General features: G+C 36.6%; 1 protein-coding gene across 5 annotated transcripts in view; it reads right to left on the bottom strand.

The window, feature by feature from the left end:
* TSG101 (tumor susceptibility gene 101) overlaps positions 1-27741 on the bottom strand; it is a 248197-nt gene that overhangs the window by 117467 nt on the left and 102989 nt on the right. For all 5 annotated transcript variants that reach the window (XM_067145703.2, XM_068227271.1, XM_067145704.2 and 2 more), the window contains exon 5: positions 8631-8794. In XM_067145703.2, coding sequence (XP_067001804.2) covers positions 8631-8794 — 164 coding nt within the window. The remainder of the gene's footprint in view (positions 1-8630; positions 8795-27741) is intronic.

A 27741-nucleotide genomic window follows, 5' to 3' on the forward strand; every position in this document is an offset into this window, starting at 1 on the left:
ACTAATTTCTTCTGTCGTATTCTTTAAAAATTGCCAAATCTTTATTGGTAATCTAACATTATTGGCAAGGGCTTATTTAATTAAACGTTAACTGTTCGTTTATTACTTCACAGGGACATTGGCCCTTTTAACATGTTGCAAGCCAGGATAAAACGCGTTTGTGTCAGTTAATATCTCAATTTCGATAAAAAATGACATTGGCCCTTTTAGAACCAAGCCACAGAATTAAGAATGGAGTAGACAAGATCATGTCTTGACATGTCAAATGAAAGCAATACTATTTGCAGATGATATCATTATAAGGGGTAATAGCGAAACAATCTCGAATCCTAGGAGTTATTGGTTGAAATACACTAAGTACTTCCCCCTTGGTGAGTGGAGTTACTCAAAATGTTTGCAATGTTATGCACACTCCTATGGGGGGTTTTGAAGAATGATGGCGATAATCAATACTCTAATAGCCTGGCAATAGTGAGAAATGTAACATGTTATGTTTGTTTGATAAGTCAAAGCACAAGGAATCAAGGTTGAACAAAGCAGTCAGCATTTTGTACATTTCTTAACATAGTGAATTACATTGTTTTAGTAACTTTTCCAAGTTGTGAAGTATTGTGTCACATTTACTCGTAGAGAAGAAACGAATCACGTTTTCTTTGGATAAGAAAATGAAATTTTTTTAACATGTTGATGCCAATAATATTGCCTCAAGGAATTACCCTCTCAATTATTACAGGATCATAGCTAATTATTACAGGTCAGATAGAGCTTCACCTACTCTTAATTCTCTGACATCTATTTTCTAGAAATATAGCAACTCATTCAGTCCTCTTTTGTCTAGTCCAATTGCAATCAATCAATCAATCAATCAATCCTGATCTGCATTTAGGGCAGTCACCCAGGTGGCAGATTACCTATCTGTTGTTTTCCTAGCCTTTTCCTAAATGATTTCAAAGAAATTGGAAATTTATTGAACATCTCCCTTGGTAAGTTATTCCAATCCTTAACTCCCCTTCCAATAAATGAATATTTGCCCCAGTTTGTCCTCTTGAATTCCAACTTCATCTTCATATTGTGATCTTTCCTACTTTTATAAACGCCACTCAAACTTATTCGTCTATTAATGTCATTCCACGCCATCTCTCCGCTGACAGCTCGGAACATACCACTTAGTCGAGCAGCTCTCCTTCTTTCTCTCAATTCTACCCAACCCAAACTTTGCAACATTTTTGTAACGCTACTCTTTTGTCGAAAATCACCCAGAACAAATCGAGCTGCTTTTCTTTGGATTTTTTCCAGTTCTTGAATCAGGTAATCCTGGTGAAGGTCCCATACACTGGAACCATACTCTAGTTGGGGTCTTACCAGAGACTTATATGCCCTCTCCTTTACATCCTTACTACAACCCCTAAACACCCTCATAACCATGTGCAGAGATCTGTACCCTTTATTTACAATCCCATTTATGTGATTACTCCAATGAAGATCTTTCCTTAAATTAACACCTTGATACTTACAATGATCCCAAAAGGAACTTTCACCCCATCAATGCAGTAATTAAAACTGAGAGGACTTTTCCTATTTGTGAAACTCACAACCTGACTTTTAACCCCGTTTATCAAGATACCATTGCCTGCTGTCCATCTCACAACATTTTCAAGGTCACGTTGCAGTTGCTCACAATCTTGTAAATTATTTATTACTCTATAGAGAAGAACATCATCCGCAAAAAGCCTTACCTCTGATTCCACTCTTTTACTCATATCATTTATATATATAAGAAAACATAAAGGTCCGATAATAGTCCCTTGAGGAATTCCCCTCTTAATTTTTATAGGGGCAGATAAAGCTTCACCTACTCTAATTCTCTCAGATCTATTTTCTAGAAATATAGCAACCCATTCAGTCATTCTTTTGTCTAGTCCAATTGCACTCATTTTTGCCAGTAGTCTCCCATGATCCACCCTATCAAATGCTTTAGACAGGTCAATCGCGATACAGTCCATTTGACCTCCTGAATCCAAAATATCTGCTATATCTTGCTGGAATCCTGAAAGTTGAGCTTCAGTGGAATAACCTTTCTTAAAACCGAACCAGTTATTAATTTCACAAACATGTCTGATATAATCAGAAAGAATGCCTTCCCAAAGCTTACATACAATGCATGTCAAACTAACTGGCCTGTAATTTTCAGCTTTATGTCTTATCACCCTTTCCTTTATACAAAGGGGCTACTATAGCAACTCTCCATTCATCTGGTATAGCTCCTCCGACCAAACAATAATCAAGTAAGTACTTCAGATAAGGTACTATATCCCAACCCATTGTCTTTAGTATATCCCCAGAAATGCTATCAATTCACGACGCTTTTCTAGTTTTCAACTTTTGAATCTTATTGTAAATGTCATTGTTTGTCATAGAAAGAAAGGGATCCACCTTATCAATACTAAATTTATTAGTGTTTTTTAAAACAGGACCGGTTTCGACTTATCACAAGTCATCCTCAGCTGTCATTTACATACACATTAGAATACATGTTTTAACAGTTGTATCTTACAAATAAACATGTCATGTTTGATAGACATTAGGTAGTATGTCTAGAAGTGAAATTCTGCTTCTTGCGTCTAAGTTTAGAGGATCAAGAATATTAAAAAGATATCTATCTTTAACACATAAAAAGAATTACAACACATGATAAAATTTGTTGTTTACACCTGACCTTGAATATAGCATTGACATTCAAGTTTTACTAGTAATAGTTCTTTAAAAAGACTTTCATATTGCGTTGTTTTTAGTCGACTATATATGCTTAAATGTAGCTGCATGTGCTTATACAGTATACTTTTTATTAGGCTTAAATTTTGTCAAAATGAGTAATGTGAATCCGAATTAGAAATTACAATAAAGTGAAATGCGTTTGAAATAACAGTAAGCTAGGTAATTGAAACCTGTGTTGAATAACTCCTTCAATTATATGCTATTTAAAATACATTTCATGCAAAGAAGACATTAGCACACTTCAATATATAAAAGTTGAAAGGTATAAGACAATCATGTAAGTTTTGTAAATTCATATGAAGTATTATTCTTTCTTCATGCGTATGTGTCAAGTTCAAATGGGGTAGTATACTTTATATAAACTTTGTCAAAATAAATAATGTGAATCTGAATACAGTATTCGATGAAACAGAAACTGAAATTTTGAGTAAGGGTCCGAAACATAATTGGGGCAATACCTCAGTTTTGCAAAATATCACAACTACCACCGCGGAAACTGAACTTGCATTACAGAAAATTCCATATGACCTACGAGATGAAGTAAGACACAACATCGCAAAAAGACTACCACAGTATATCAAGAAATTACAAGAAAATAGTTCACACAGTAACAAAATTAATATAACACACATAGACTAAACAACAAGATAAAACAAAACAATCTAGTCGTAACCAAAGCGGATAAAGGCAACACCACAGTAGTCATTGACAAAAATGTATACATTCAAAAAACAAAAGAAGTTTTCAATAACGACACCTTTCGGATCATACGCAAGGACCCTACAAATATAATACAAAGAAATCTCAAGACTCTACTTGAAAACACGCACCTACTACTTACCGAAACTGAAGCACAAAATCTCATAGTCATGAATCCCCAACTACTGAATGCAAAAGCTTTTCCAAAAATACATAAGGACAACATACCCATGAGACCCATAGTAAATTACAGAGCAAGTCCTACATATAAATTATCTCAATTCATCCAAAAATTCCTCAAAAAACATTCATTTCAAGCCAATAAAACTATACGCAATTCAGTAGACTTCTGCAACAAAACTAAAGAGCTACAACTAGAACGATATCATTCCTTAGCGTCATATGATATTACCAATATGTACCCCAATATCCCCACTAAAAAAAACTATAGATATAATCTCATCCAATCTCAAAACTTACAGTAAACTAAGTAATTTAGAAATTGAGGAATTCACAATAATTTTAGAATTTGCCGTCAATAACAACTTTAAGTTCCATGACACAACTTATCAACAACTAGGCTTGCCAATGGGTTCTCCCGCCTCCGGTATAATTGCTGAAATATATTTAGACTACCTCGAATACAACTCAATCAGTACGATAAACGGAATATTCTTTTGGTGCCGATTTGTTGATGACGTATTTGCCATCATCAATAATAGACTAACTAATGACAACACTTTGTTAGACAAATTAAACACCATAGACCCACATATACAGTTTACAAAAGAATCAGAAAACAACTGAAAACTGAACTATCTCGATTTGACTATTACTAGACAAGACAATCATTTGTCTTTCAAAATTTATCGCAAGCCCACCCATACAATAAATACAATAGCAACAGATTCCATTCATCCTAACTCCCATAAAAAAGCAGCATATTACAGTATGGTTTATAGAGCCTTTAACGTACCGCTTTCAAAAACAGACTTTAATGAAGAGATACATTTAATCCAAGAAATAGCAAGAAAAAATGGATACAAGAAAGATACAGTCAATTCAATCATTCATAAGTTCAAATCAAAACCCAAAACTAAATTATCAAAAATGGACAAACCTAAGAAAAACTACGCAACCTTTACATTTAATAACACGCACATATACTCGTTAACCAACATGTTCAAAAAACATAACCTTGAAATAGCCTACAGGACTACACATAACAGCAACATCATCATCATACATAACAAAAAAACTATCAACAATAACAACAAATACCTTCGTTCTGGAGTTTACCGTATCCGCTGCAATAACTGCTTAACAAGCTACATAGGACGTACAGGCAGAAACTTTACTATCAGATACAACGAACACGTCAATGCCATAAAACACAACCATTTTTCGGCAATAGGACAATACATGGTCGATTACAAACATAACTTTACTAATATAGATAATGATATGATAATATTAAGCACAAACCCCAAAGGACCCTTACTCAATATTACTGAAGAACTATATATAACAGTAGACCAATATGCCAACCCTAATTATAACATTAATGAAATAACAGATAAAACCAATATATTTAATAAAATCATCCCTTTTATAACAAACTATTATCTGAGAACAGTCAATAAACAACACCACGCGCAATCCACAGCGCACGAGAAAGACACGACTAACTCCACCTCTACACAGTTAGCAACTCCCCTTCCCCACCCCTCCATTCCGCTAACAACAACAGACACTAATACCACAAGTTCACGATATAGTACACGCCAAGCTGCCAAGCGATACACTTCCCAATCATCTCACGACAGTAAGTAATCTCTACAATAAACACACACACACACAAGTTTAACACTTTAACATTCTAATACGCTTCTAATTGATTTCATTTACTTTTTACAGATAGTTAGCAAGTATCATAGACTGAAAAAGAACCACCTACAACAACAGCTTTCATAACCCCAGCAGCACATTCATCTTCAATCTGTATATTTAACAAAACAATATAAGTTTATAGTGATTGGACTTTAGCAAATATCTTACAGTGGCCAATAGTGCCCCATTTGAACTTGGCATGTACACGTGAAGAACAGTACTTCATATGAAGATTTACAAGTTTGCAGGACTGCCTCTTGCCTTTTAACTTGCATATTGAAATGTACCATTGTCTTATGTTGCATACAATGTATTTTACACAGTATATATTTGAAGAGGTCATTCAATACAGGTTTTAATCACCTGGCATTTCATTTCTCAACACAATCTCAAATTCAGATTCACATTATTTATTTTGACAAAGTTTATATAAAGTATACTACCCCATTTGAACTTGACACATACGCATGAAGAAAGAATAATACTTCATATGAATTTACAAAACTTACATGATTGTCTTATACCTTTCAACTTTTATATATTGAAGTGTGCTAATGTCTTCTTTGCATGAAATGTATTTTAAATAGCATATAATTGAAGGAGTTATTCAACGCAGGTTTCAATTACCTAGCTTACTGTTATTTCAAACGCATTTCACTTTATTGTAATTTCTAATTCGGATTCACATTACTCATTTTGACAAAATTTAAGCCTAATAAAAAGTATACTGTATAAGCACATGCAGCTACATTTAAGCATATATAGTCGACTAAAAACAACGCAATATGAAAGTCTTTTTAAAGAACTATTACTAGTAAAACTTGAACGTTAATGCTATATTTAAGGTCAGGTGTAAACAACAAATTTTATCATGTGTTGTAATTCTTTTAATGTGTTAAAGATAGATATCTTTTTAATATTCTTGATCCTCTAAACTTAGACGCAAGAAGCAGTATTTCACTTCTAGACATACTACCTAATGTCTATCAAACATGACATGTTTATTTGTAAGATACAACTGTTAAAACATGTATTCTAATGTGTATGTAAATGACTGCTGAGGATGACTTGTGATAAGTCGAAACCGGTCCTGTTTTAAAAAACATTAATAAATTTAGTATTGATATGGTGGATCTCTTTCTTTCTATGACATACTATAGATATCAATACGGAACAGCATGAAATTTATTAATCAATGTCATTGTTACCATACGTAAATTTTAATACTTCTTTAGCCTTAGTCTCCTCCTCTATCGGGACATTATCCTTGTAACCAACAATCTTTACATACTGCTGACTGAATACTTCTGCCTTTTGAAGATACTCACATAGACTCATTTTTGCTAGTAGTCTCCCATGATCCATGCACGTGGACTTGGCTGAATTACTTGGTCTGCATATTCCTACGTTAAACACAATCGTGAGGAAACTAGCAGCCCTTCCTTCTGAAAAGATCCATGAAGGTGTCACCACTGGAAGAATTGGCGTGTATCCTTACAAGTTGGTTTAAGGCAACACTTCAGAGATAAAAATCGATATTTTGGTCATTTTGGTGAAATTTTTTTAATGACTGAAATTGAAAGGATTGAGTTTCTTTTTTTTCTTGTCACAAAGTTATTCCGCTGAATGCAAACAATATACCACTGTAATAATGCTTTGTTTGCCAATTGTAATTTTACTTTTAAACCCCATATTTCTCCCATAATATTCTGCCAAATGTAACAAAATTTGTCACAGCTATACTAAGAAACCTGCATATGGAATGTCTGATTGCAGAATTTTTTCAAGTAGTAGGGATTTGTAAGTCCAAAATTTTAGAACATAAAAATTACACAAACTTTAGTACGATATATCTCCTCGCATAAATTATGTACAGAAAAATCAATACATAGTGCTTTTAAATAGGTATTATCTACATAATTACGATTTTACATTAACATGTTAATTAAATTTCACGAAAAAGTGGAATAAAAAATTTCAAAAAGAAATTATTTTGGGAAAACTATTATTTGTATATGAAAGAAATGTTCATGATATCTCTACTTTTATGTAGGCGACATTCCCACAAAGTTTCGTGAAAATCCATGCATTAGTCTTTTTATCTCCAGAGTGCCGCCTTAAACAAGCCGGGGGCTGCCAATCCAAACAATGATAGAGCTGCGGGGTTTGCAATCGAAGGCTGCAGTGCATCAACCGGCTGGATCGTACAATTCAAGAAAAGATATAATCTTATTTATAACACTGTTTCTGGGGAGAGTGCAGCTGTTAATAGGTTTTACACTAAAAGGGATGAGTTGGCCGTGCGGTTAGGAGTGCGCAGCTGTGAGCTTGCATCCGGGAGATAGTGGGTTCAAATCCTACTGTCGGCAGCCCTGAAGATGGTTTTCCGTGGTTTCCCATTTTCACACCAGGCAAATGCTGGGGCTGTACCTTAAGGCCATGGCCGCTTCTTTCCAACTCCTAGGTCTTTCCTATCACATCATCGCCATGACCTATCCGTGTTGGTGCGACGTAAAGCCACTAGCAAAAAAAAAAAAAAAAAAAAGATAATCAAGATGTGAAACTGCAGGATAAGTACTAAATAGATAGTGATTTGAGGTGGTACAAGTACAATGATAAAACTTCTATAAAACGACCTTCCTGAATATCTAAAAAGGTGGTATTAACTGGTAATGAGATATTCGGAAGAAATAAATTTCATTTTTAGTCTGTACTGACAATAATATTGATGTTAAGTAGGAAGTGGCTGTGGCATTAATTAAGATACAGTCCCAGTATTTGCTTGGTGTGAAAATAAAGATACCAGGGAAAACCATCTTCAGGGTTGCCGACAGTGTGGCTTGAACCCACTATCTCCCGGATGCAAGCTCACAGCTGCGTGTCCCTAATCGCATGGCCAACTTGCCCAATGCTGTAAGGTACAGAAAACCCTCTACGAAGATAGCAGTTTCATTCACAGATTATGCTCACAGGAGCATATTTGAACAAGTAATCAGAGAGTGCCAATTGGTACATTCAAACCTAGACATATCATTTGATCTTAATCTTCAGTATCCTGCAATTTAACCACTAACATTTTTGTCTGATGAGAAGTATGATTGTAGGAGTAAATAATTAAATATATCTGCAAACACTGAATTGCAAAAAAGAAAATAAAAAAAGGAAAGAGCTCATAACTCAAAACAAAAACCCCAGGGAAATGAAGGTTTCAAGAAAAATATAATTGCTTTCTTAGACAACCATACAACTGAAATCAGAATACTTACATGACTCCACGTGTGTAAATAGGGTAGATATATCTTGCCATTGTGATCCACAAATGCAGAGACTTTAATGTGCATATCTGGTGTAGGTTTCACGTAACACATTGGAGCATTGTTAGGGTGAGTATCCATGATCCAAATACACACAGGAATGTTGTAAACAGTACCTAAATAAAGAAATATTCTACATTTTAAATTACTGTAAAGCAATAACAAACATCACTTATAAAAAAGAAATAAAATAAATGAGTATGTATAGACCACTCTGACTGAAAAACTGAAGGAAGGAGAAACAGGAATCTCTAAATGCTATGTGTTGATTATTAACAATTTGAAGTCAGATCATCACTACACTGACTATCCAGAATTTTTATTTACCAAAACCTGAGAAAAATTGATATTATTTTTATTATTATTATGTACATATTTTACGTCCACTTAAATCAATACATTTCAGTTAATTTCTTTTTCTTCTCCCACAACTTTCTCATCCTCTCCGACCTGGAAGCCCTTTGCGTGTCCAATGTAGTATATTGATTCCGTTCAACCATTTTTAGTTTGAGACTTATGCTTTTGTTCTTCAAAATCCTCTTCTCTGTTCTGTCTTTGATTTGTTGCTGAGTTATACCCAATTCTTCCAAATCATCCTGAACTTCTTTTGAACCAATTATTGATTTTATTTTTCAAAAAGTTATCAAATAGTTGTTTCAATATCCTGGTGTCTGGTAATCTTGATATGCGACAGAAAAAGGAAATTCTTCTTTTAAGCTTTGTAGATATTATTGATTCACATTCACTATAGACTATGTTCTTAGGCAACAATCTCCACTGTCCATCAACTTGGTGTCTTTTATTAATAATTGTTCTAAGAATTCTTCTATCAGTTTTCTGTAATTTGTCTGTTGTAGATTTTACATTTGATTTGAATAAAGTTTCACTAGCATACGTTGTCTCTGGTTTAACTATGGAATTATAGTGTTTCAGCTTAGCGTTTAGCGAAAGAGAATTTTTTATATAGGTTGGCCAGGTAAGTCTTCGTGCTTGTTTAAATTTAGTTGCTCTGTGTTCTATTGCTTCTTTTTCATTTGTGTTCCATATTATTATTTCCCCAAGATATTTGAATTTCTGAACAATTTTAATCTCTTTATTACTGTTCAGTTGAATAACTGGTAAATCAACTTTAAAAGTTGGCATCATTTGTTTTTTCAAATGAAATTTGTAATCCCATTTTGTTTTGCTATAATTTTTAGTTGTTTAATTTGAAATTTAGCCTCTTCTATTGTATTTGCAAGTAATGCTTAATCGTCCGCAAAAGCAAGGCAGTTGAGTTTAATACTTCTACCAATCTTGATAGTTGGTTGACATTTCTTGTTCTATTCACGCGTAACCTTCTCCAATGCACAATTAAATAACAATGGTGAAAGTCTGTCTCCTTGTCGAAGTCCAGTTCTTATAGTGAATGATTCTGATAAATCACCTCTAAATTTAAGTTTTGCCTTCGTATTTTTGAAAGTCATACTAATGCGGTTTGGTGTAAGCCAAATTTTTTAAGGCTTTTTAATAATAATTCACGATGAATACTGTTGTATGCTTGTTTTAAATCTACAAACATGATGACTAGACCCTTACTTTGAACTCCTTAGGCCCGGTTTCATCAACACATGTTAGTACTTAACAAGGTGTTAAATCATTTTAACATACGATTTAAGAAAATGTGCGTTTCATCAACAAATGTTAACATTAACAAATGTTAAACTCCATATTAAAGTTAACAACAGCCATTTCCAATGTTAAATGGCTAACATTAGCATTTAGCAACCTGTTCCAAAATGGCTGCTGTGAATCTCGCTTTCGAGGCGGAATTGCTCTATTTAGATCTTTTACAAAACAATCCTGATGGAAGAAGAGTTCAGCGACGTAATGACTTTGAAAATTTGACGGATCCGAAATTTCTTCATAGATACAGGTTATCGAAAACAGTCGTTGCTAAGGTTGTTGACGAAATTCAAGTGAGGTTAGAATATCCTACGAAGAGAAACTTACCTCTTTCTCCAATGTTGCAGGTACTGATAATATTACGAGTTTTTGCTACTGGTTATTTTCACATAATGGCCGGAGACAATGCTGGAATTTCTAAAGCCACTGTTAATAGAGTTGTTTGTCGAGTGTCTGCAGCAATAGCATCCATGAGAAGGAGGTATATAACATTCCCTTCAGTACAAGAGCATCAGCAAATTACCCGCTACTTCTACGAAATAAGCCGTTTTCCTGGTGTTTGTTCTACGTGCAATAGATTGCACACATGTAAGAATCCAATCACCTGGATGCAATTGGGCCGAAATATATCGTAATCGAAAGGGATATTTCTCTGTTAATGTTAATGTTCAGGTGATTAGTGAGCCTAACCTCCAAATCAGGGATATACTTGCTAGGTGGGCTGGTTCTGCACACGACAATACAATATTTAATAACTCCCATATCGGAGCACAGTTTGAAGTGGGACAATTAACGAAGGATTTTGTTAGGTGACAGCGGATACCCGCTAAAAAAAAGTATCTGTTTACCCCCATTGAAACCCTCGCGGACTTTTTCCGCGCCTCGTCCTTTCCTTTTATCGTCAAGCCATCTGTGCGCTTGCACTCAATAACTTATATATATTTACTAACGAATTCAATTAACAACTCTTCTTCCAAGGAGGAAAAATTAGAACTACGATTCTGTTTCACTTCACGCGCCGTATTTTACAGCTGTGCTCAAACAAAAGCGCATCAGATCGCGCTGTAAAACAGCATGTTCGTTGCACTGCCTCTTTGATTCGCACAAGTTCGCAATATTGGGTGAGTTAACAGTCGATTAGTTAACATTTCACAAGAAAAGTTTGATGAAACGCAAGAAACCTAACAAGATGTTAAATTTCTAACTCCGTATTAACTAACTACTTGTTAGTATATATTTAACATGTGTTGATGAAACCGGGCCTTAGTGCTTCATTATCCATTTTAAACAAATGATTTGATCTGGACAGCTTCTACCTGGTCGAAATCCTCCCTGATGTTCTCCAAGTTCTTGGATCCTTGTGTATATAATCTTGGATAAAATCTTGTGTGTAATATCAAGCAAGGATATCCCCCGATAATTATTTTGATCGGAGCGATCACCTTTCTTATGCAGCAGGTGGATTATCGCTGTATTCCATTCCTTGGGAAGCTTCTAAGTGTTCCAAATATCAATGATGTATTTATGTAGGTTTTGAATAGTTTAATCATTAGCATTCTTCATATTTCTGCTACTATTTGATTCTCTCCTGCTGCTTTGTAGTTTTTAAGTGCATTAATTGCTGTTTTCACTTCATTGTAAACTCGTGGTATAATCTTTTGTAATGGAGTTTTATTTTTTGGGTTAGGGTCAAATTCTAAGTGTTCCACAGGATCCTCACAATTAAGTAACTCTTTAAAGTATTATCTTGATTATTGAGTGCCATTTTTCCATTTTTAATTCTTAACATAAGTGTGGGAGGGGTAAACTTAGATTGATATTGCTTGAATGTTTTGTAACAGTCTCTTGTTTTATGCTGATTGAATTTTTCCTCTATAATGCTAAGCATTTCCTTTCGATAATTTCTTTTAATTGTCCCAATTTCTTTAGCTGTTTGTCTTCTGGCATTAACTAGTTCTTCTTGAGATTTTTCTGTTTTCCTCTGTTGATCATTTAACCATGCCTTGTGCCTTGCTTGAATTGCTGTGTCACATTCCCCATTCCACCACGCATGTATCTTTCTCCTTTTAATTGGAGCGATTTCTTCAGCTATGGTTTTTAGTTCGTTGATTGTCTCTAATTTGTCATTTTAAGGCGTTTTGGATCTCTCTGAATATATTTTATTATATATTAAGTAACTGGGATCATAATTTCTCCTTGTTTTGAGATGATTACGTCTGTGTTTCCTTTTTGGTGTTAACTTGATTTTTATTTTTGAGATATAATGATCCAAGTCAATGTCTACCCCACGGAGAACTCTAACATTATAAATTTCTTTATGATAATCTTTATCCATAACAACATGATAAATCTGAAACTCTCCCAATTTTACCTTAGGGCATTTCCATGTCATAAGTTTATGTGGTCGCCTCATGAATCTGGTGGTTTCCAAAACGAGTCCTTGATCTGCACAAAGTTCAATTAATCCTTGGCCATTTTTGTTTGTTAATTTATGAGCTGGCCATTTTCCTACAACTGTGCGATACTTCTTTTCTCTGCTTATTTTAGCACTGAAAACTCCAAGTAAGATTTTTATATGCTCATCAGCGAACTTCGATAATATGTAATCAAGTTCCTTCCAAAAGTTTTCAACTCCTCTATCTTCATTGTTTTTGTCATTTGTTGGTGCATGGACATTTATTAAAGTATAAGTTTTATTCCCTACTTTAACTGTTAGAAGTGCCATCCTCGAAGAGTTTGAAGAAAAATCTTCAATCGAGTCTATTATGCTACTATGAACAAGAAAACCTACATCAAACTGGGGGACATTCTTCATTACTCTTAGTTGCATATTTCCTGTGAAAAATAAACATTTTCAGTGATGATGCTCTAATACTATTCTCCAATATATAAGATAATCAAGATGTGAAACTGGAGGATAAGTACTAAATAGATACTGATTTGATGTGGTACAAGTACAATGATAAAACTTCTATAAAACCACCTTCCTGAATATCTAAAAAAGTAAGTATTAACTGGTAATGAGATATTCGGAAGAATTAAATTTCATTTTTAGTCTGTACTGACAATAATATTGATGTTAAGTAAAAGAGGAGTAATCCACCTTTTCAATACAAGTTAATATTTAAAAAAGATTGCCTAAAGTTATGAAATCATCTACAGTACATGTTTCGTGGTAGTGAGGGGTATTTTCAGCTGTGTGAAGAATAGTTACAAAAGATCCAAACAGTTAAAGAAACACATTAAAAATTGGCTAAATATATAAAAATAAGCTCACACTTATTGGAAAACATTAAAGAACACTGTATGTCCATGAATGAATCCAATTATACTGAGAATGCTTGGTCCAAAAGAAGTTAACATTAATTGCTGAAGAGCCAATGAAGAGTAGAATTCAAAACACACATTAAAAGTGAATAAAGTGTCCTTGAAATACTGCAAGTGAATCTAGATGATGTAACCACGAGTAAGATAATTCCTTAAACATTCAAACATTGCATCATTTTTAAAAATTGCTGAAAACAGGAAACACTCCTCTCTAATTTGGGACTGAGGTGATGTTGGAATAATGAAGCACAAACGGTGTGGCAAAACTTGATCAAGAGAAGCCATGAAAAAAAGACTATTAGAGGAAAAGTCTAAAAAGAAATAAGAAAAAAGGAAAAATTAGAGTAAAATTGAGAAGATGGTAAGAAAAGTTAAAGAAAGAAGTATTATGCCATCAATCTGGATGGAGCAAATTTTAACAGTAATAATTATTAAATTACATTACTAAACTAGGGACTAGTTTCAGCCTTGGCTGGCCATCTTCTGCCTTAATGTAACACATCTAATAACTCAACAAATGTAAAAATACACAAATGACATGAAAACTAATGTACAAACACACAAATAACATTAAAATCTGGGATGAACTAAGTGTAAAGTTTAAAAAATAAATTAGGCACTAAATTTTTAGCATCTGGAGTATGCTCATCATCCAGGCTCCTTCTTGTATTGATATTCATAGAATTGTTAGTTCCATCACTGCAAATCATTACACTTTCAATTGCAAAATGGGAACTGATAAATGTTGATTCTGTAGTCAGATCATCAATCACCAAATCTACACTGACTGACAGAGCAAATGCAACACCAAGAAGGAGTGGTTCGAAAGGGATGAAAGTTGGGGAAAAAACAGAGACGGCACGGACGAATAATTGATGTTTATTTCAAACCGATATGCAGGTTACACAATGCGCACAGCATTGACTCAGTAGGATGTAGGACCACCGCGAGCGGCGATGCACGCAGAAACACGTCGAGGTACAGAGTCAATAAGAGTGCGGATGGTGTCCTGAGGGATGGTTCTCCATTCTCTGTCAACCATTTGCCACAGTTGGTCGTCCGTACGAGGCTGGGGCAGAGTTTGCAAACGGCGTCCAATGAGATCCCACACGTGTTCGATTGGTGAGAGATCCGGAGAGTACTCTGGCCACGGAAGCATCTGTACACCTCGTAGAGCCTGTTGGGAGATGCGAGCAGTGTGTGGGCGGGCATTATCCTGCTGAAACAGAGCATTGGGCAGCCCCTGAAGGTACGGGAGTGCCACCGGCCCCAGCACATGCTGCACGTAGCGGTGGGCATTTAACGTGCCTTGAATACGCACTAGAGGTGACATGGAATCATACGCAATAGCGCCCCAAACCATGATGCCGCGTTGTCTAGCGGTAGGGCGCTCCACAGTTACTGCCGGATTTGACCTTTCTCCACGCCGACGCCACACTCGTCTGCAGTGACTATCACTGACAGAACAGAAGCGTGACTCATCGGAGAACACGACGTTCCGCCATTCCCTCATCCAAGTCGCTCTAGCCCGGCACTATGCCAGGCGTGCACGTCTATGCTGTGGAGTCAATGGTAGTCTTCTGAGCGGACGCCGGGAGTGCAGGCCTCCTTCAACCAATCGACGGGAAATTGTTCTGGTCAATATTGGAACAGCCAGGGTATCTTGCACATGCTGAAGAATGGCGGTTGACGTGGCGTGCGGGGCTGCCAACGCTTGGCGGCGGATGCGCCGATCCTCGCGTGCTGACGTCACTCGGGCTGCGCCTGGACCCCTCGCACGTGCCACATGTCCCTGCGCCAACCATCTTCGCCACAGGCGCTGCGCCGTGGACACATCCCTATGGGTATCGGCTGCGATTTGACGAAGCGACCAAAATTACCTTCTCAGCCCGATCACCATACCCCTCGTAAAGTCGTCTGTCTGCTGGAAATGCCTCCGTTGACGGCGGCCTGGCATTCTTAGCTATACAAGTGTCCTGTGGCACACGACAACATGTTCTACAACGACTGTCGGCTGAGAAATCACGGTACGAAGTGGGCCATTCGCCAACGCCGTGTCCCATTTATCGATTCACAATTAAGTATTTATTTTCCACCTAGTCGATACAATGATTGCTTAAGGCAATTTTTAATGGTCAAAAGTGGTACATGTTTCGTATATTATCAACATCTTCAGCCACATAACACTGTTTAGATGAAAAATGTATAAAATTGACAAAGTCCTTAAGGACACTTCCTCTAAAGCATTACTTTGTCAATTTTATACATTTTTCATCTAAACAGTGTTATGTGGCTGAAGATGTTGATAATATACGAAACATGTACCACTTTTGACCATTAAAAATTGCCTTAAGCAATCATTGTATCGACTAGGTGGAAAATAAATACTTAATTGTGAATCTATTGAAGTGCGATACGGACCATGAAGCTGATTTTATGTAATCCCATTTATCGTTCGCTACGTGCGCAGCACAGCGGCGCATTTCACATCATGAGCATACCTCAGTGACGTCAGTCTACCCTGCAATTGGAATAAAGTTCTGACCACTCCTTCTTGGTGTTGCATTTGCTCTGTCAGTCAGTGTACTTGAGCAGTGTTAGCAGCATGTAAGCCACTGGATGCCACTGTAAATAACCACCAGCTGACACATAACTGTTAGATGGCGTTTCCACATCGACCAACGTAAATAAAATGTTCCCGTTGTGCTTTTTAAAAACATGCTGAAATGCTGTCGGACACTGTCAGGACGGCACATGAAGATATGGTTAAAACTGACACATTCTAAATTTGTGGCTAGTATAAATTTGCAATTCATTGCGGTGTCCATGAAGTTAACCTGAATAAACGATAGATAAAATTAGATAAAATTAATGAATAGAAGGAAATAGAGAGAGCATTTTAGTCAAATGGCATAGGTTATACGAGACTTACTTCTCGTTGCAGCTGTGGTACGTGGTGTATTATTGTGTGCCTCATACTAACGGTTGTGAGATTCAAAGGAAATGGATGGGGCGGGGCAAGGGGAGAGGGGCAAGAGGATGGCGCAAGGGGAGAGGTCAGGGAAAGGAGAGGAGGGGCTGGAGGGGAAGGGGGGGAATTAAGGCGGGGCAGAAGAATGTGCGGAAAGAGATGGCTGCTGAGGAAAGGTTCTGTGAATATTATGAAAAACTGAATTATGACTTGTTGGTTTGACATTTCTAAAATTGGGAATTACAAGGTCAAATAGGATATTTAGCTTTTCTGAAATGTCATTATGATTTGGGTCTAAATATTGATCTATAGGAATGAAGCAGCTTTCAGTAATGTTAAGGAAGGGTCCTTTGTTGATGATTTTGAGAATTTCCATATCTTGTTTTATGTCTGTGAATTTGTGATTATAGTCATGCATATGCTGTCCTACAGCTGAAAATTTATTATACTTCAAGGCATTGACATGTTCCGAGTACCTTATACTAAAATTCCTCCGGGTATGTCCGACGTAAGAAGAATTACAACTGTACACAAGTAGGAAGGACGAGTTCTCCACCTAATCAATACTTTATTTTACATAGTGTCTATATTATTTACATAAAAGGACAGTACCGGTTTCGACCGGTAAATAGGTCATCTTCAGCTGTTGAAGAACCTGCCTAATAGCGACTGTACAGAATAAATACTACTAAAATTAAAATTAAACAAGAATGCCATTAAAATAAACATGAATGCCACTATTCTAAGAAATGCTTAAGGTTAAGATATATACATATGGTACAGTTTTGGGGGTTGTCAATCAATACTGATCTGCATTTAGGACAGTCACCCAGGTGGCAGATTACCTATCTGTTTTCCTAGCCTTTTCTTAAATGATTTCAAAGAAATTGGAAATTTATTGAACATCTCCCTTGGTAAGTTATTCAAATCCCTAACTCCCCTTCCTATAAATGAATATTTGCCCCAGTTTGTCCTCTTGAATTCCAACTTCATCTTCATATTGTGATCTTTCCTACTTTTATAAACGCCACTCAAACTTATTCATCTACAAATGTCATTCCACGTCATCTCTCCGCTGACAGCTCGGAACATACCACTTAGTCGAGCAGCTCTCCTTCTCTCTCTCTCAATTCTTTCCAGCCCAAACTTTGCAACATTTTTGTAACGGTACTCTTTTGTCGAAAATCACCCAGAACAAATCGAGCTGCTTTTCTTTGGATTTTTTCCAGTTCTTGAATCAGGTAATCCTGGTGAGGGTCCCATACAGTGGAACCATACTCTAGTTGGGGTCTTACCAGAGACTTATATGCCCTCTCTTTTACATCCTTACTACAACCCCCTAAACACCCTCATAACCATGTGCAGAGATCTGTACCCTTTATTTACAATCCCATTTATGTGATTACCCCAATGAAGATCTTTCCTTATATTAACATCTAGATACAATGATCCCCAAAAGGAACTTTCACCCCATCAACGCAGTTAGAGGACTTTTTCCTGGCCCCATGATTTCTACATATTTCAAATATTATATTTGCTGAGGTTGGATACAATTCTAAGAGTTTATCAAGAATCACTGACATTGTGGTGTCAAGTTCGAATATCTATGTTAAATGCAAATACTATGTCCAACGGTATTATGAGATGTTTCAAGGTTCATTGTTGGGCAGCAAATATGCGGGGACATCGTATTCATTAGAATATGAGGTTCAGTAACCTGTTTACAGATACATAGCTTATTTTCAGACTATATCAATGCTGAAAAACATGCTAGTGAATGCCACTATACTAAAAATATGTAACGTTAATATATATACATATGGTACAGTTTTGGGGGTTAAAGGGCTTTTATCCTGGCCCCATGATTTTTACATATCTCAAAAATTATATTTGTTAAGGTTGAAATTGAATACAATTCTTAGAGTTTATGAAGAATCACCGACATTCTGGTGTCAGGCTCGGATATCAAATGTTAAATTCCAACACTATGTACAACGGTTTTATGAGATGATTCAAAGTGCATTGTTGGGCCACAAATATGCGGGTAAATCGTATTCATTAGAATAAGAGGTTTAGTAACCTGTTTACAGATACATAGCTCACTCTCAGTCTATATCAATGCTGAAAGACATGCTACCGGTAGTCTATATCAAACTTCCTTGTTGAGGTTGTTGTGCGACATATTGAAATCAATGAAAGTGAGTTGTGGGTGTTCTCTTCAAACTTGCATTCCCTCAGGTAAATTTTAAAAATCTGAGAAAGAAGAAAAAAAAGGTAGGTATTAGAATAACTGATAGAGAGTGCCTGTCAAATACGTTGTGTACATGGTGTGTGTGTTACTTACGTGTGAGTTGGATATGTCCTCGAGCATAGTTGGGAGCATGTTGCACATTGTTGCGGGTACGTCTTGTGGCTGTCGTAGCATTAAGAAAGAGAGGTTGTGGGGAGGGGGAAGCAGCTTGAGGGCGGGGTAGTGTGGGATGGGATGCGTCTGCTGGGGTGTGTGTGGGTTTGTGTTTGCTGATTCTTTTTAAATATGTGTCTTTTAGAATGGGTATGGCTGTGTTGAAAAGAATGATTGTTTTGTCTGTGATTTCGTTTAAGTTGAAGTTAGGATTAGTGTATTGGTCCATGTTGATGTAAAAATCTTCCATTATATTGAGCAATGGGCCTGTGGGGTTCATATTTAAAATTTCCATGTCATTCTCACGATATTAGTGAATTTATGCTTGTGTTCTTCAACATGTTGCCGTACGGATGAAAAGTGATTATATTTAGTGGCGTTGATGTGTTTGTTGTATCAAACGGAAGAACTTCTGCCGGTGCACCCAATATTGCTGGCTTCACAATCATTGCATTTTATGTGGTATACTCCTGAGTGGCTGTATTTGTTATTCTCATGGCCTGATTTAGTGTTGTATAAAAATAGAAGCATTATTACGTGTGGTTTCAAGCTGCCTCCCCCTCCCCACCACCTCTCTTTCTTAACGCTACAACAGCCACAAGATGTACACACAACAATGTGCAACACGCTCCCAACTATGCTCGAGGTCTTAACCAGCTCACACGTAACACACACGCATACCATGCACACAACCTATTTAACAGGCACATTCTATCAGTTATTCTAATGCCTACCTTTTTTCTTCTTTCTCAGATATTTTAAATTTACCTGAGGGAACGCAAGTATGAAAAGGAGAACACCCACAACTCGCTTTCATTGATTTCAATATGCCGCACACAGGAAAGTAAACTTCAACAAGGAAGTTTGATATAGACTACCAGTAGCATGTCTTTCAGCATTGATATAGACTGAGAGTAAGCTATGTATCTGTAAACAGGTTACTAAACCTCTTATTCTAATGATCACAACATCCCTGCATATTTGCGACCCAACAATGCACTTTGAATCATCTCATAAAACCGTTGGACATAGTCTTGGAATTTAACATTTGATATCTGAGCCTGACACCAGAATGCCAGCGATTCTTCAAAAACTAAGAATTGTATCCAATTTCAACCTCAACAAATATAATTTCTGAAATATGTAAAAATCATGGGTACCGAGCTCGATAGCTGCAGTCGCTTAAGTGCGGCCAGTATCCAGTATTCGGAAGATAGTAGGTTCGAACCCCACTGTCGGCAGCCCTGAAGATAGTTTTCCGTGGTTTCCCATTTTCACACCAGGCAAATGCTGGGGCTGTACCTTAATTAAGGCCACAGCCGCTTCCTTCCCACTCCCAGCCCTTTCCTGTCCCATCGTCGCCATAAGACCTATCTGTGTCGGTGCGACGTAAAGCAACTAGCAAAAAAAAAAAAAATCATGGGGCCAGGATAAAAGCCCTTTAACCCCCAAAACTGTACCATATGTATATATCTTAACGTTGAGTATTTTTAGTATAGTGGCATTCACTAGCATGTTTTTCAGCATTGATATAGTCTGAAAATAAGCTATTTATCTGTAAACAGGTTACTGAACCTCTTATTCTAATGAATACGATGTCCCCGCATATTTGCTGCCCATCAATGCACCTTGAAACATCTCATAAAACCGTTGGAATAGTATTTGCACTTAACATAGATATTCGAACTTGACACCACAATGTCAGTAATTCTTGATAAACTCTTAGAATTGTATCCAACCTCAGCAAATATAATATTTGAAATATGTAGAAATCATGGGTCCAGGAAAAAGTCCTCTAGCCCCCAAAACTGTACCATATGTATATATCTTAACCTTAAGTATTTCTTAGAATAGTGGCATTCATGTTTATTTTAATGGCATTCTTGTTTAATTTTAATTTTAGTAGTATTTATTCTGTACAGTCACTATTAAGCAGGTTCTTCAACAACTGAAGATGACCTATTTACAGGTCGAAACCGGTACTGTCCTTTTATCTAAATAATATTGACGCTATGTAAAATAAAGTATTGATTAGGTGGAGAACTCATCCTTCATACTTGTGTGCTTGAATTATCAAAACAGACTATGAAGGTAATAGATTATAGTAGTGATGGGCAGTCTGAGATGAGGTCTCAAGATTTCTCGAGACTAGCGCAGGCATTATTTCTCGCGAGAAATTTTGAGAAATCCCAAGAGCGTTGTCCCCACAATGTGCAGCGAGCAGCGTGTCGTAGGCCTGCAGGTAGTCAGAGCTGATTGTTGTTTGTTTCGAATATGCGAATAGCCAACCACGGGCCTTCTCATTTTCGTAAATATGTGTCAACAAGCGACCAGGGCGTTCATTTATACCGAGGTCTATTTTGACGCAGTATAACAATTATAAAGGATACACATTCAGGCATTGTATGCACTGGTAGGTACACGAATGAGTGGTTTAAGTACAGAACCTGACGGCTACTGTAGGTATACGTACCTGGATATTAGAGGTGTGCATTATTCAAACGCGAGACGAGGCAAGATGCGCCTTGCTACATGTGCCACCACCATTACGCATGAGTGGAATGTGCAATCTCAATTGCTATAGAGTATTTGCGTCATAATTAGGTAGGTACTTCGATATATGACGGTGCAATGCGAACTGTGTCGAATTGAACGCGACAACTTGAAGACGATGTCCAAAATGCAACGTAAGTCGTGGATGTCGGTTATTTTAAAGAGATGTCGCATAGCACAGTCCACTGTGTTGCTTATCCAAAATAAGTAAAAACTTCTGGGATGATCCGGCACTTACAAACGCATAATATCAACGAAGAGGAATCATCACAGAACCACCTCCGGCCCGGTCTGAATCACAAGAAACTACCCTGCCGACGATTGTGAGGCATCCAGGTAAGTTTACATCCTAAGAACAGTTATTAACAAATTATACGGGTTATTCAGCTAAGTCCACCTGACATAACTCATGAACAGTTTAAGATACTAGCATTCTGTATTCACTTTCATTAATGGTAAGGAGCTCATAGTTCAACATGCAGTGCTTTCATAGGATTTTGACAAAATTTGTCGTCACACACGTTTCCATGTGAGAACTGCTGATGATAACTATCAAGCTTACACTCGTAGTTACTGGGACGTCGCACAGCTCACAGCACACGAGAATCGGTCTCGAGAGCTTTGCCCATCACCCCTGTTACACGTTCCACTCATGTGTAATGGGGATTGCGTATGTAGCAAAGCACATCTTCCCCGTCTCAGGTTTGAATAATGCACGCCTCTGGTATCCAAGTAGGTGTACATCCTATCTACAGTTATTTACAAATTATGCGTTGTTATTTACCTAAGATGTCCACCCCAAATAAGTCGTGAACAGTTTAAGATACTGACATTCTGTTTCTACTTTTACAATGTGCTTTTTAAAGATGTTGGTGACTTTGTAAATTTGTTCGTTGAACGTAAAGATAAAAAGGGAGTTGTTTTGTTAACATTTTTCAAATTGGTAGAGTGGCGATATTTATATTTATTGATTATATTTTTTCAATAAGGAAACTGTTGTATCCATTAGATTTAGCTATATTACGAATGGTGTTCAACTCCTTTTTGAGGTCTCTTTTAGACACTGGAACACTGAAGGCTCAGTACACCATGCTGCTGTACGCTGCTCACTTGTGAATTTGGGGGTTGAAGAATCTTGACGGATTGTAGTGACTGTTTGGATGGGTTTTCTGAAAATCTTATATCTTAAGTAGCTCGGGTGCTTGATAATAGTTAAGTCTACAAAATTAATTTTTCGTTCAATTTTGGATTCAAGTGTGAATTTTATATGCGGGTCAATGTTATTTAGATTAATGAGGGTGGTAGCAGCGTCTGTGATGCTCTCATCCATAATTACTATGGTGTCATCTACATATCTTGCCCAGAAAAGGATGTTGTCAAAGTTATCGATTTTGGCGTGTTCCAAAAAATCCAAGTAATTCTCAGCTAAGATACCTGAGGCTGGCGATCCCATAGCCAATCCTCCTTGTTGATAAATAACATTATCGAAAGTGAAATAACTGTTGCTTATAACTAATTTAAGCATAGACATGGAAATCCTGTATTTCTAATATACTTAGGCCTCTGTATTTGCTTAAATTGTTTTGAATGATGGGATATACCTTGGAGATTTGTATGCTAGGATACATGTTTACAAAATCTAATGAGTGGAGAGAATGAATGGATTGAATGTTAAACTTTTTTAATTTATCGATCAATTCTTTAATGTTTTTGATGGATTTGTTAGACTAAAATGGTAGTTCCTTCTTAAAAATCTTTGAATGAATTGTGATTCTTTATATAACGGACTCGGTCTATAGTTAATGATTGGGTGAATGGGGACAGTGGTTTTGTGTACCTTGGGGAGGGCTTTGGCGGTGTGTAAACCTGCATTCATATTAATTAATTTAGTTTTTTCTTGATCTGTCAATAGATATGAAGTATTCTTGAGAGTCTGCTTAAGTTGATGTTGGATTCTTGGGGTGGGGTCCTTCTCTACTGTAGAGAATGAGCTATCTTTAAAAAATTTGTTTTGCTTACATATATATATATATATTTTTATTTTATTTTTTACTGGATACTGGCCGCACTTAACCCTTTCACTACCAATTTTATTTTTTCTAAAATTAGGTTATTTCTTTGCATTTACTGGTCAACGAACTTCAAATTAGTATATAATTTCAATATCTAATTAATATCTGATACGTTGTGCCTCTGAGAGGGCTGGGACATATGTGTCCCACTGGTATTTCTGTGTAGGACATATATGTCCCAGTGGTATATTTTGAAAGTTGCCAACCGTTATTTATAATACCATTATTTATAAGAATATGAAATACAAAATATGGTACGCAGAATACTAAATTGCCAAACTTAAAACGATGATATATATAAGTTCAAATTATTAGGTTTAGAACACTTCACATGTAGGTTAGATTAGGTTCAACAGATCAAGTGTGATAAGGTGCAAAGTAGTCCTTGCACAGAGGGAGCTTACACATTGTACAGAAAGTTTTGGTTCTTGTTTATTTCTTCAGCTTTGAGCACCTCACATATCGCCTTCTGGCGTTGTCTTCCACCGACAAGTGACCTCCAAAATTCAACATCAATTTTGATGCCGAGGTAGGTCGCCCAGATATCCTCTTCCTTTTTACTGTTGCATTTGCTTTGCCAACAGCCATCATTTGTTCTGCAAGGGGAATAATGTACTGCAGCAACGGAATCTCTTTATGCTTGGTTTCTTGATACAAAATCCAAGAATTGACAACGGCCATCATGAGGACCTTGTTGAAAACCTTTCTCCGCCACTTATGAGATTTTCTATCAAAATCGTATGTTCCAACTTTCCGATCTGAGAGATCTACACCTCCCATAATTTCTTTGTAGAATGATGATTCTAGGCAGGGAACTACTTCTCTACTTCAATCTTTCTTCTTTTTTAGCACTTCGACTTCGTCTGCCACATGGCAGTTGCTAAGTACCACCAATTCTTTAGAATCCTGCCATTTTGTAGCAAGCGTTGCAGAAGCATTAGCCAAATACTGACATTGGCTCCTGTCTAACTTTCCCTGCAATTGTCGTTTTTGTCTGCTTCTGAGGCAGTATCACCATCCATACCTACCGAATCATTGTCACTAGGCACGTAATTTACATCCGCAACATCATCAGAGCCGAAGTCCAAATCTGACGCTGAATCTTCTTCATTTGTCCTTAGAAACTCTGCCAGCTGGTTGTCATTCGAGAAGACATCCTCCCAATGCCGTCTTTTTGAAGTCATCTTAGCTACAATAAACAAAATCTGTTTCGTAAACCAGGTTATAAAATACCACTGGGACTATATGTCCCAACGAAAACTACCAATGGGTTATATGTGTCCCATTGTAAAGAAATTAGATATAACATTGCACTAACCTGATATAATAACATGTAAGATGCAAGAAAGTGGTATTTATTATCACTATAAACACCTGCGTGTGTTACACAATGAACGCCATAATGTAACCTCTGAGAATTGGCGTGAAAACAGTGACCCGTATCGATAATCTTTCGTTCTATGAATAAAACTTAGAACAAGTGCCATCTCTTGGAAATTTATGGTAATGCTAAAGCTAACAAATCTATAGATAACCATTGGGACACGGTCCTGTGCTATTATAATTGAATTAAATCCCAATAGTATTGCTTGATGCCCTTGCGGGACATATATATCCCAGTGGGAGTGAAAGGGTTAAGCGACTGCAGCTATCGAGCTCGGTACATATTCGTTTTTGTCCATTATGACAGAAGTGTTACCTTTATCTGCTTTCGTAATTATAAGATTATTATCACTGATTTTCTTTTTGAGAGCATGTATTTACTTTTGTATGAGAATCGAATCCTTGTAGCTACTGTCGTCATGGGTAGTAAGGGGTGAATTACGGGAGTTAATATAGTTTTTTGGGTTAAGAATGGAGTTTAATTTTCTTTTTACTTCAATTCTTACTTCATCTTGTTTATCTGCCAGCAATTTGCTAATGGCTAATTCTGTTTCTACTGTTTTAGTGATGGCTGTGTTCAGAGTGTTAAAATTAGGCCAACTGTGTTTAGGGCTCTTGGCTAAAATGGAACTTTCATCTTCATTCAATAGTACCTTGGACAAATTTATGATCGGAGGGTGAAATTGGTCGGGCATGTTAGGCCTAGTGTTTTTGTTGGTTTCTCTAGCATAGTTATTGTTCAGTTTAGAGTTCATTAATGTATGCAGTTTTTTCTCTAGGGTTTGTTGTTTCTTTGATAATACAATAAATAATCTATTGTCAACTTGGGCTTGAAATAGGTTCCAGTGAACATCTGAAAGTAAATTTGTAGTTTCGAGGTAAGTCTCAGATAATCTACGGTTAAAAAAGGACTTTTTTTTTTTGTACAAAAATTTGATCTCTCTCAGCCAAATCTTATTTGTTCTAGTCTGGGTTTTAATAATTTGAAAAGAAGAACAATGATTCTTAAACTTGCTTTTAAGAAAGCTGGGTGTCAAATTGTGAGCGATACACTGAGAAATTCAATATCTCTGCCCAATTTGGCTATTTTGACTTTAGGACCTAAATATTTTAACAGAAAGCCAAATTAAGGTGTATATGCAGGAGACAGAGTTTTTGCCATTCTACTGTGTACATCCAGCATTGAGCAGGACCTAAAATTTCATGTTTTGTCAAAACTGCTATAAATTAAAATTTCACACTTTTTGTTAAAACTGCTATAAATGTTATTACTTTTTGTCTGAACCCTCAGGCTACAATGTCATGCCTATCAGTTGACTTTTGGCCTGTGAGCAATTCTGACAAAATTTCTGTCTACTTGAGATTGCAAATCAATGTTATGAACATGAGCATGCTCATGCATATACTGCAGACTAACATTGAATAATGATGGCGAGATGACAATATGACCCAAATTACTAGCATAGACACCACCATCAGGGGCTACTGTGTCTTGTAAATACATATAGTTTTCAGTTCTCAAATTTCCCTGGTTTTGCTTGATATACAATCTCTCAGACTCAATTTTGGCGAGCATGTCAACAACAAATTGGTTACGAAGCTGTCTGCAACAAATAATAGCATTAAAATCAGAAGGGTGTACCATGACAGAATAAGCATAAAACTCTAGAGCCAAGACCGTTCTGTTGGAGAAGGTCTGGCTGTTTTAGGTATACAGAAGAGATATCCCTCTCAGCCGTTCCAGAAAATCAAGGGATATTGAGAGCATCGTAAAAATTGTGTGATTCTGCAACTCTGATCATACTTTCGTTGAGCTGCCAGAAGATATTACGACTATCACACTCCTTAAAACTACAATGAGAGCCACCTTACTCGGTGATTGGCACTCTGAAAAGTCTCCCGTGCTCGCCAGGTGGCAGTTGGTCTGCGCGAATAATCACTTTGAAGTTATCTGCTAGCTGCTGCTCCATCATCACTTTGAACATGTGGATAGCTGGTTGTTTTCATGAAGCATGTGCTGCAGTCTGGTCACAACTTCAAACGACAAACCTTGAATATTGTAACAGTCTGACAGTCTTGGGGTGATGATCACCTATGAAATAAATTTGAAGAAAACTGTATTGTTGCTTGGGTGGAGGTAATATAATGAACTGAACCAGTGATATATCTGTTCTTGAACAGTTAAAGTGTTTGGATAATTGTGAGAAATGATGTGGCAACTTGTTCCGAATGATTTCATTTGAAAGCAGGGGCCTGTTCCACGAACGAACTTCGCAACTTTTCAACTTTGCACTTTTCACTTTTCAATTCTTGCAAAATGCAAAGTCTTTCTGTTCCACCATGATCTAGGTTTTACTTTTCAATTTCTTCGCAAAGTGAAAAGTCTTTGCAAATGAGTGATCCAATCAAGTTTATTCCATGGGCAAACTGTATTTTATTAAATTAATAAAATAATAAAATAAAAACTCCATCATTTTAATGTTTTATTTTTCGCTGCGAACTTGATAGTATAATTGTGGTACCGGTAGTTTTAAAGTTTTGATCATGGGAAAGAAAGATGATTACAGGAAGCTGGCTATGCTAGAAGTTGTCAAGGAGAAACGGGATATCCTTTCTTGGCAACTTAAAATATAACCTCTCAAATGATGACAAGCATCAACATTAACGAGAGTACCGTCAACACATCCA

This window comes from Anabrus simplex, chromosome 4 (assembly GCF_040414725.1).
Source record: "Anabrus simplex isolate iqAnaSimp1 chromosome 4, ASM4041472v1, whole genome shotgun sequence".
Lineage (NCBI taxonomy): Eukaryota > Metazoa > Arthropoda > Insecta > Orthoptera > Tettigoniidae > Anabrus > Anabrus simplex.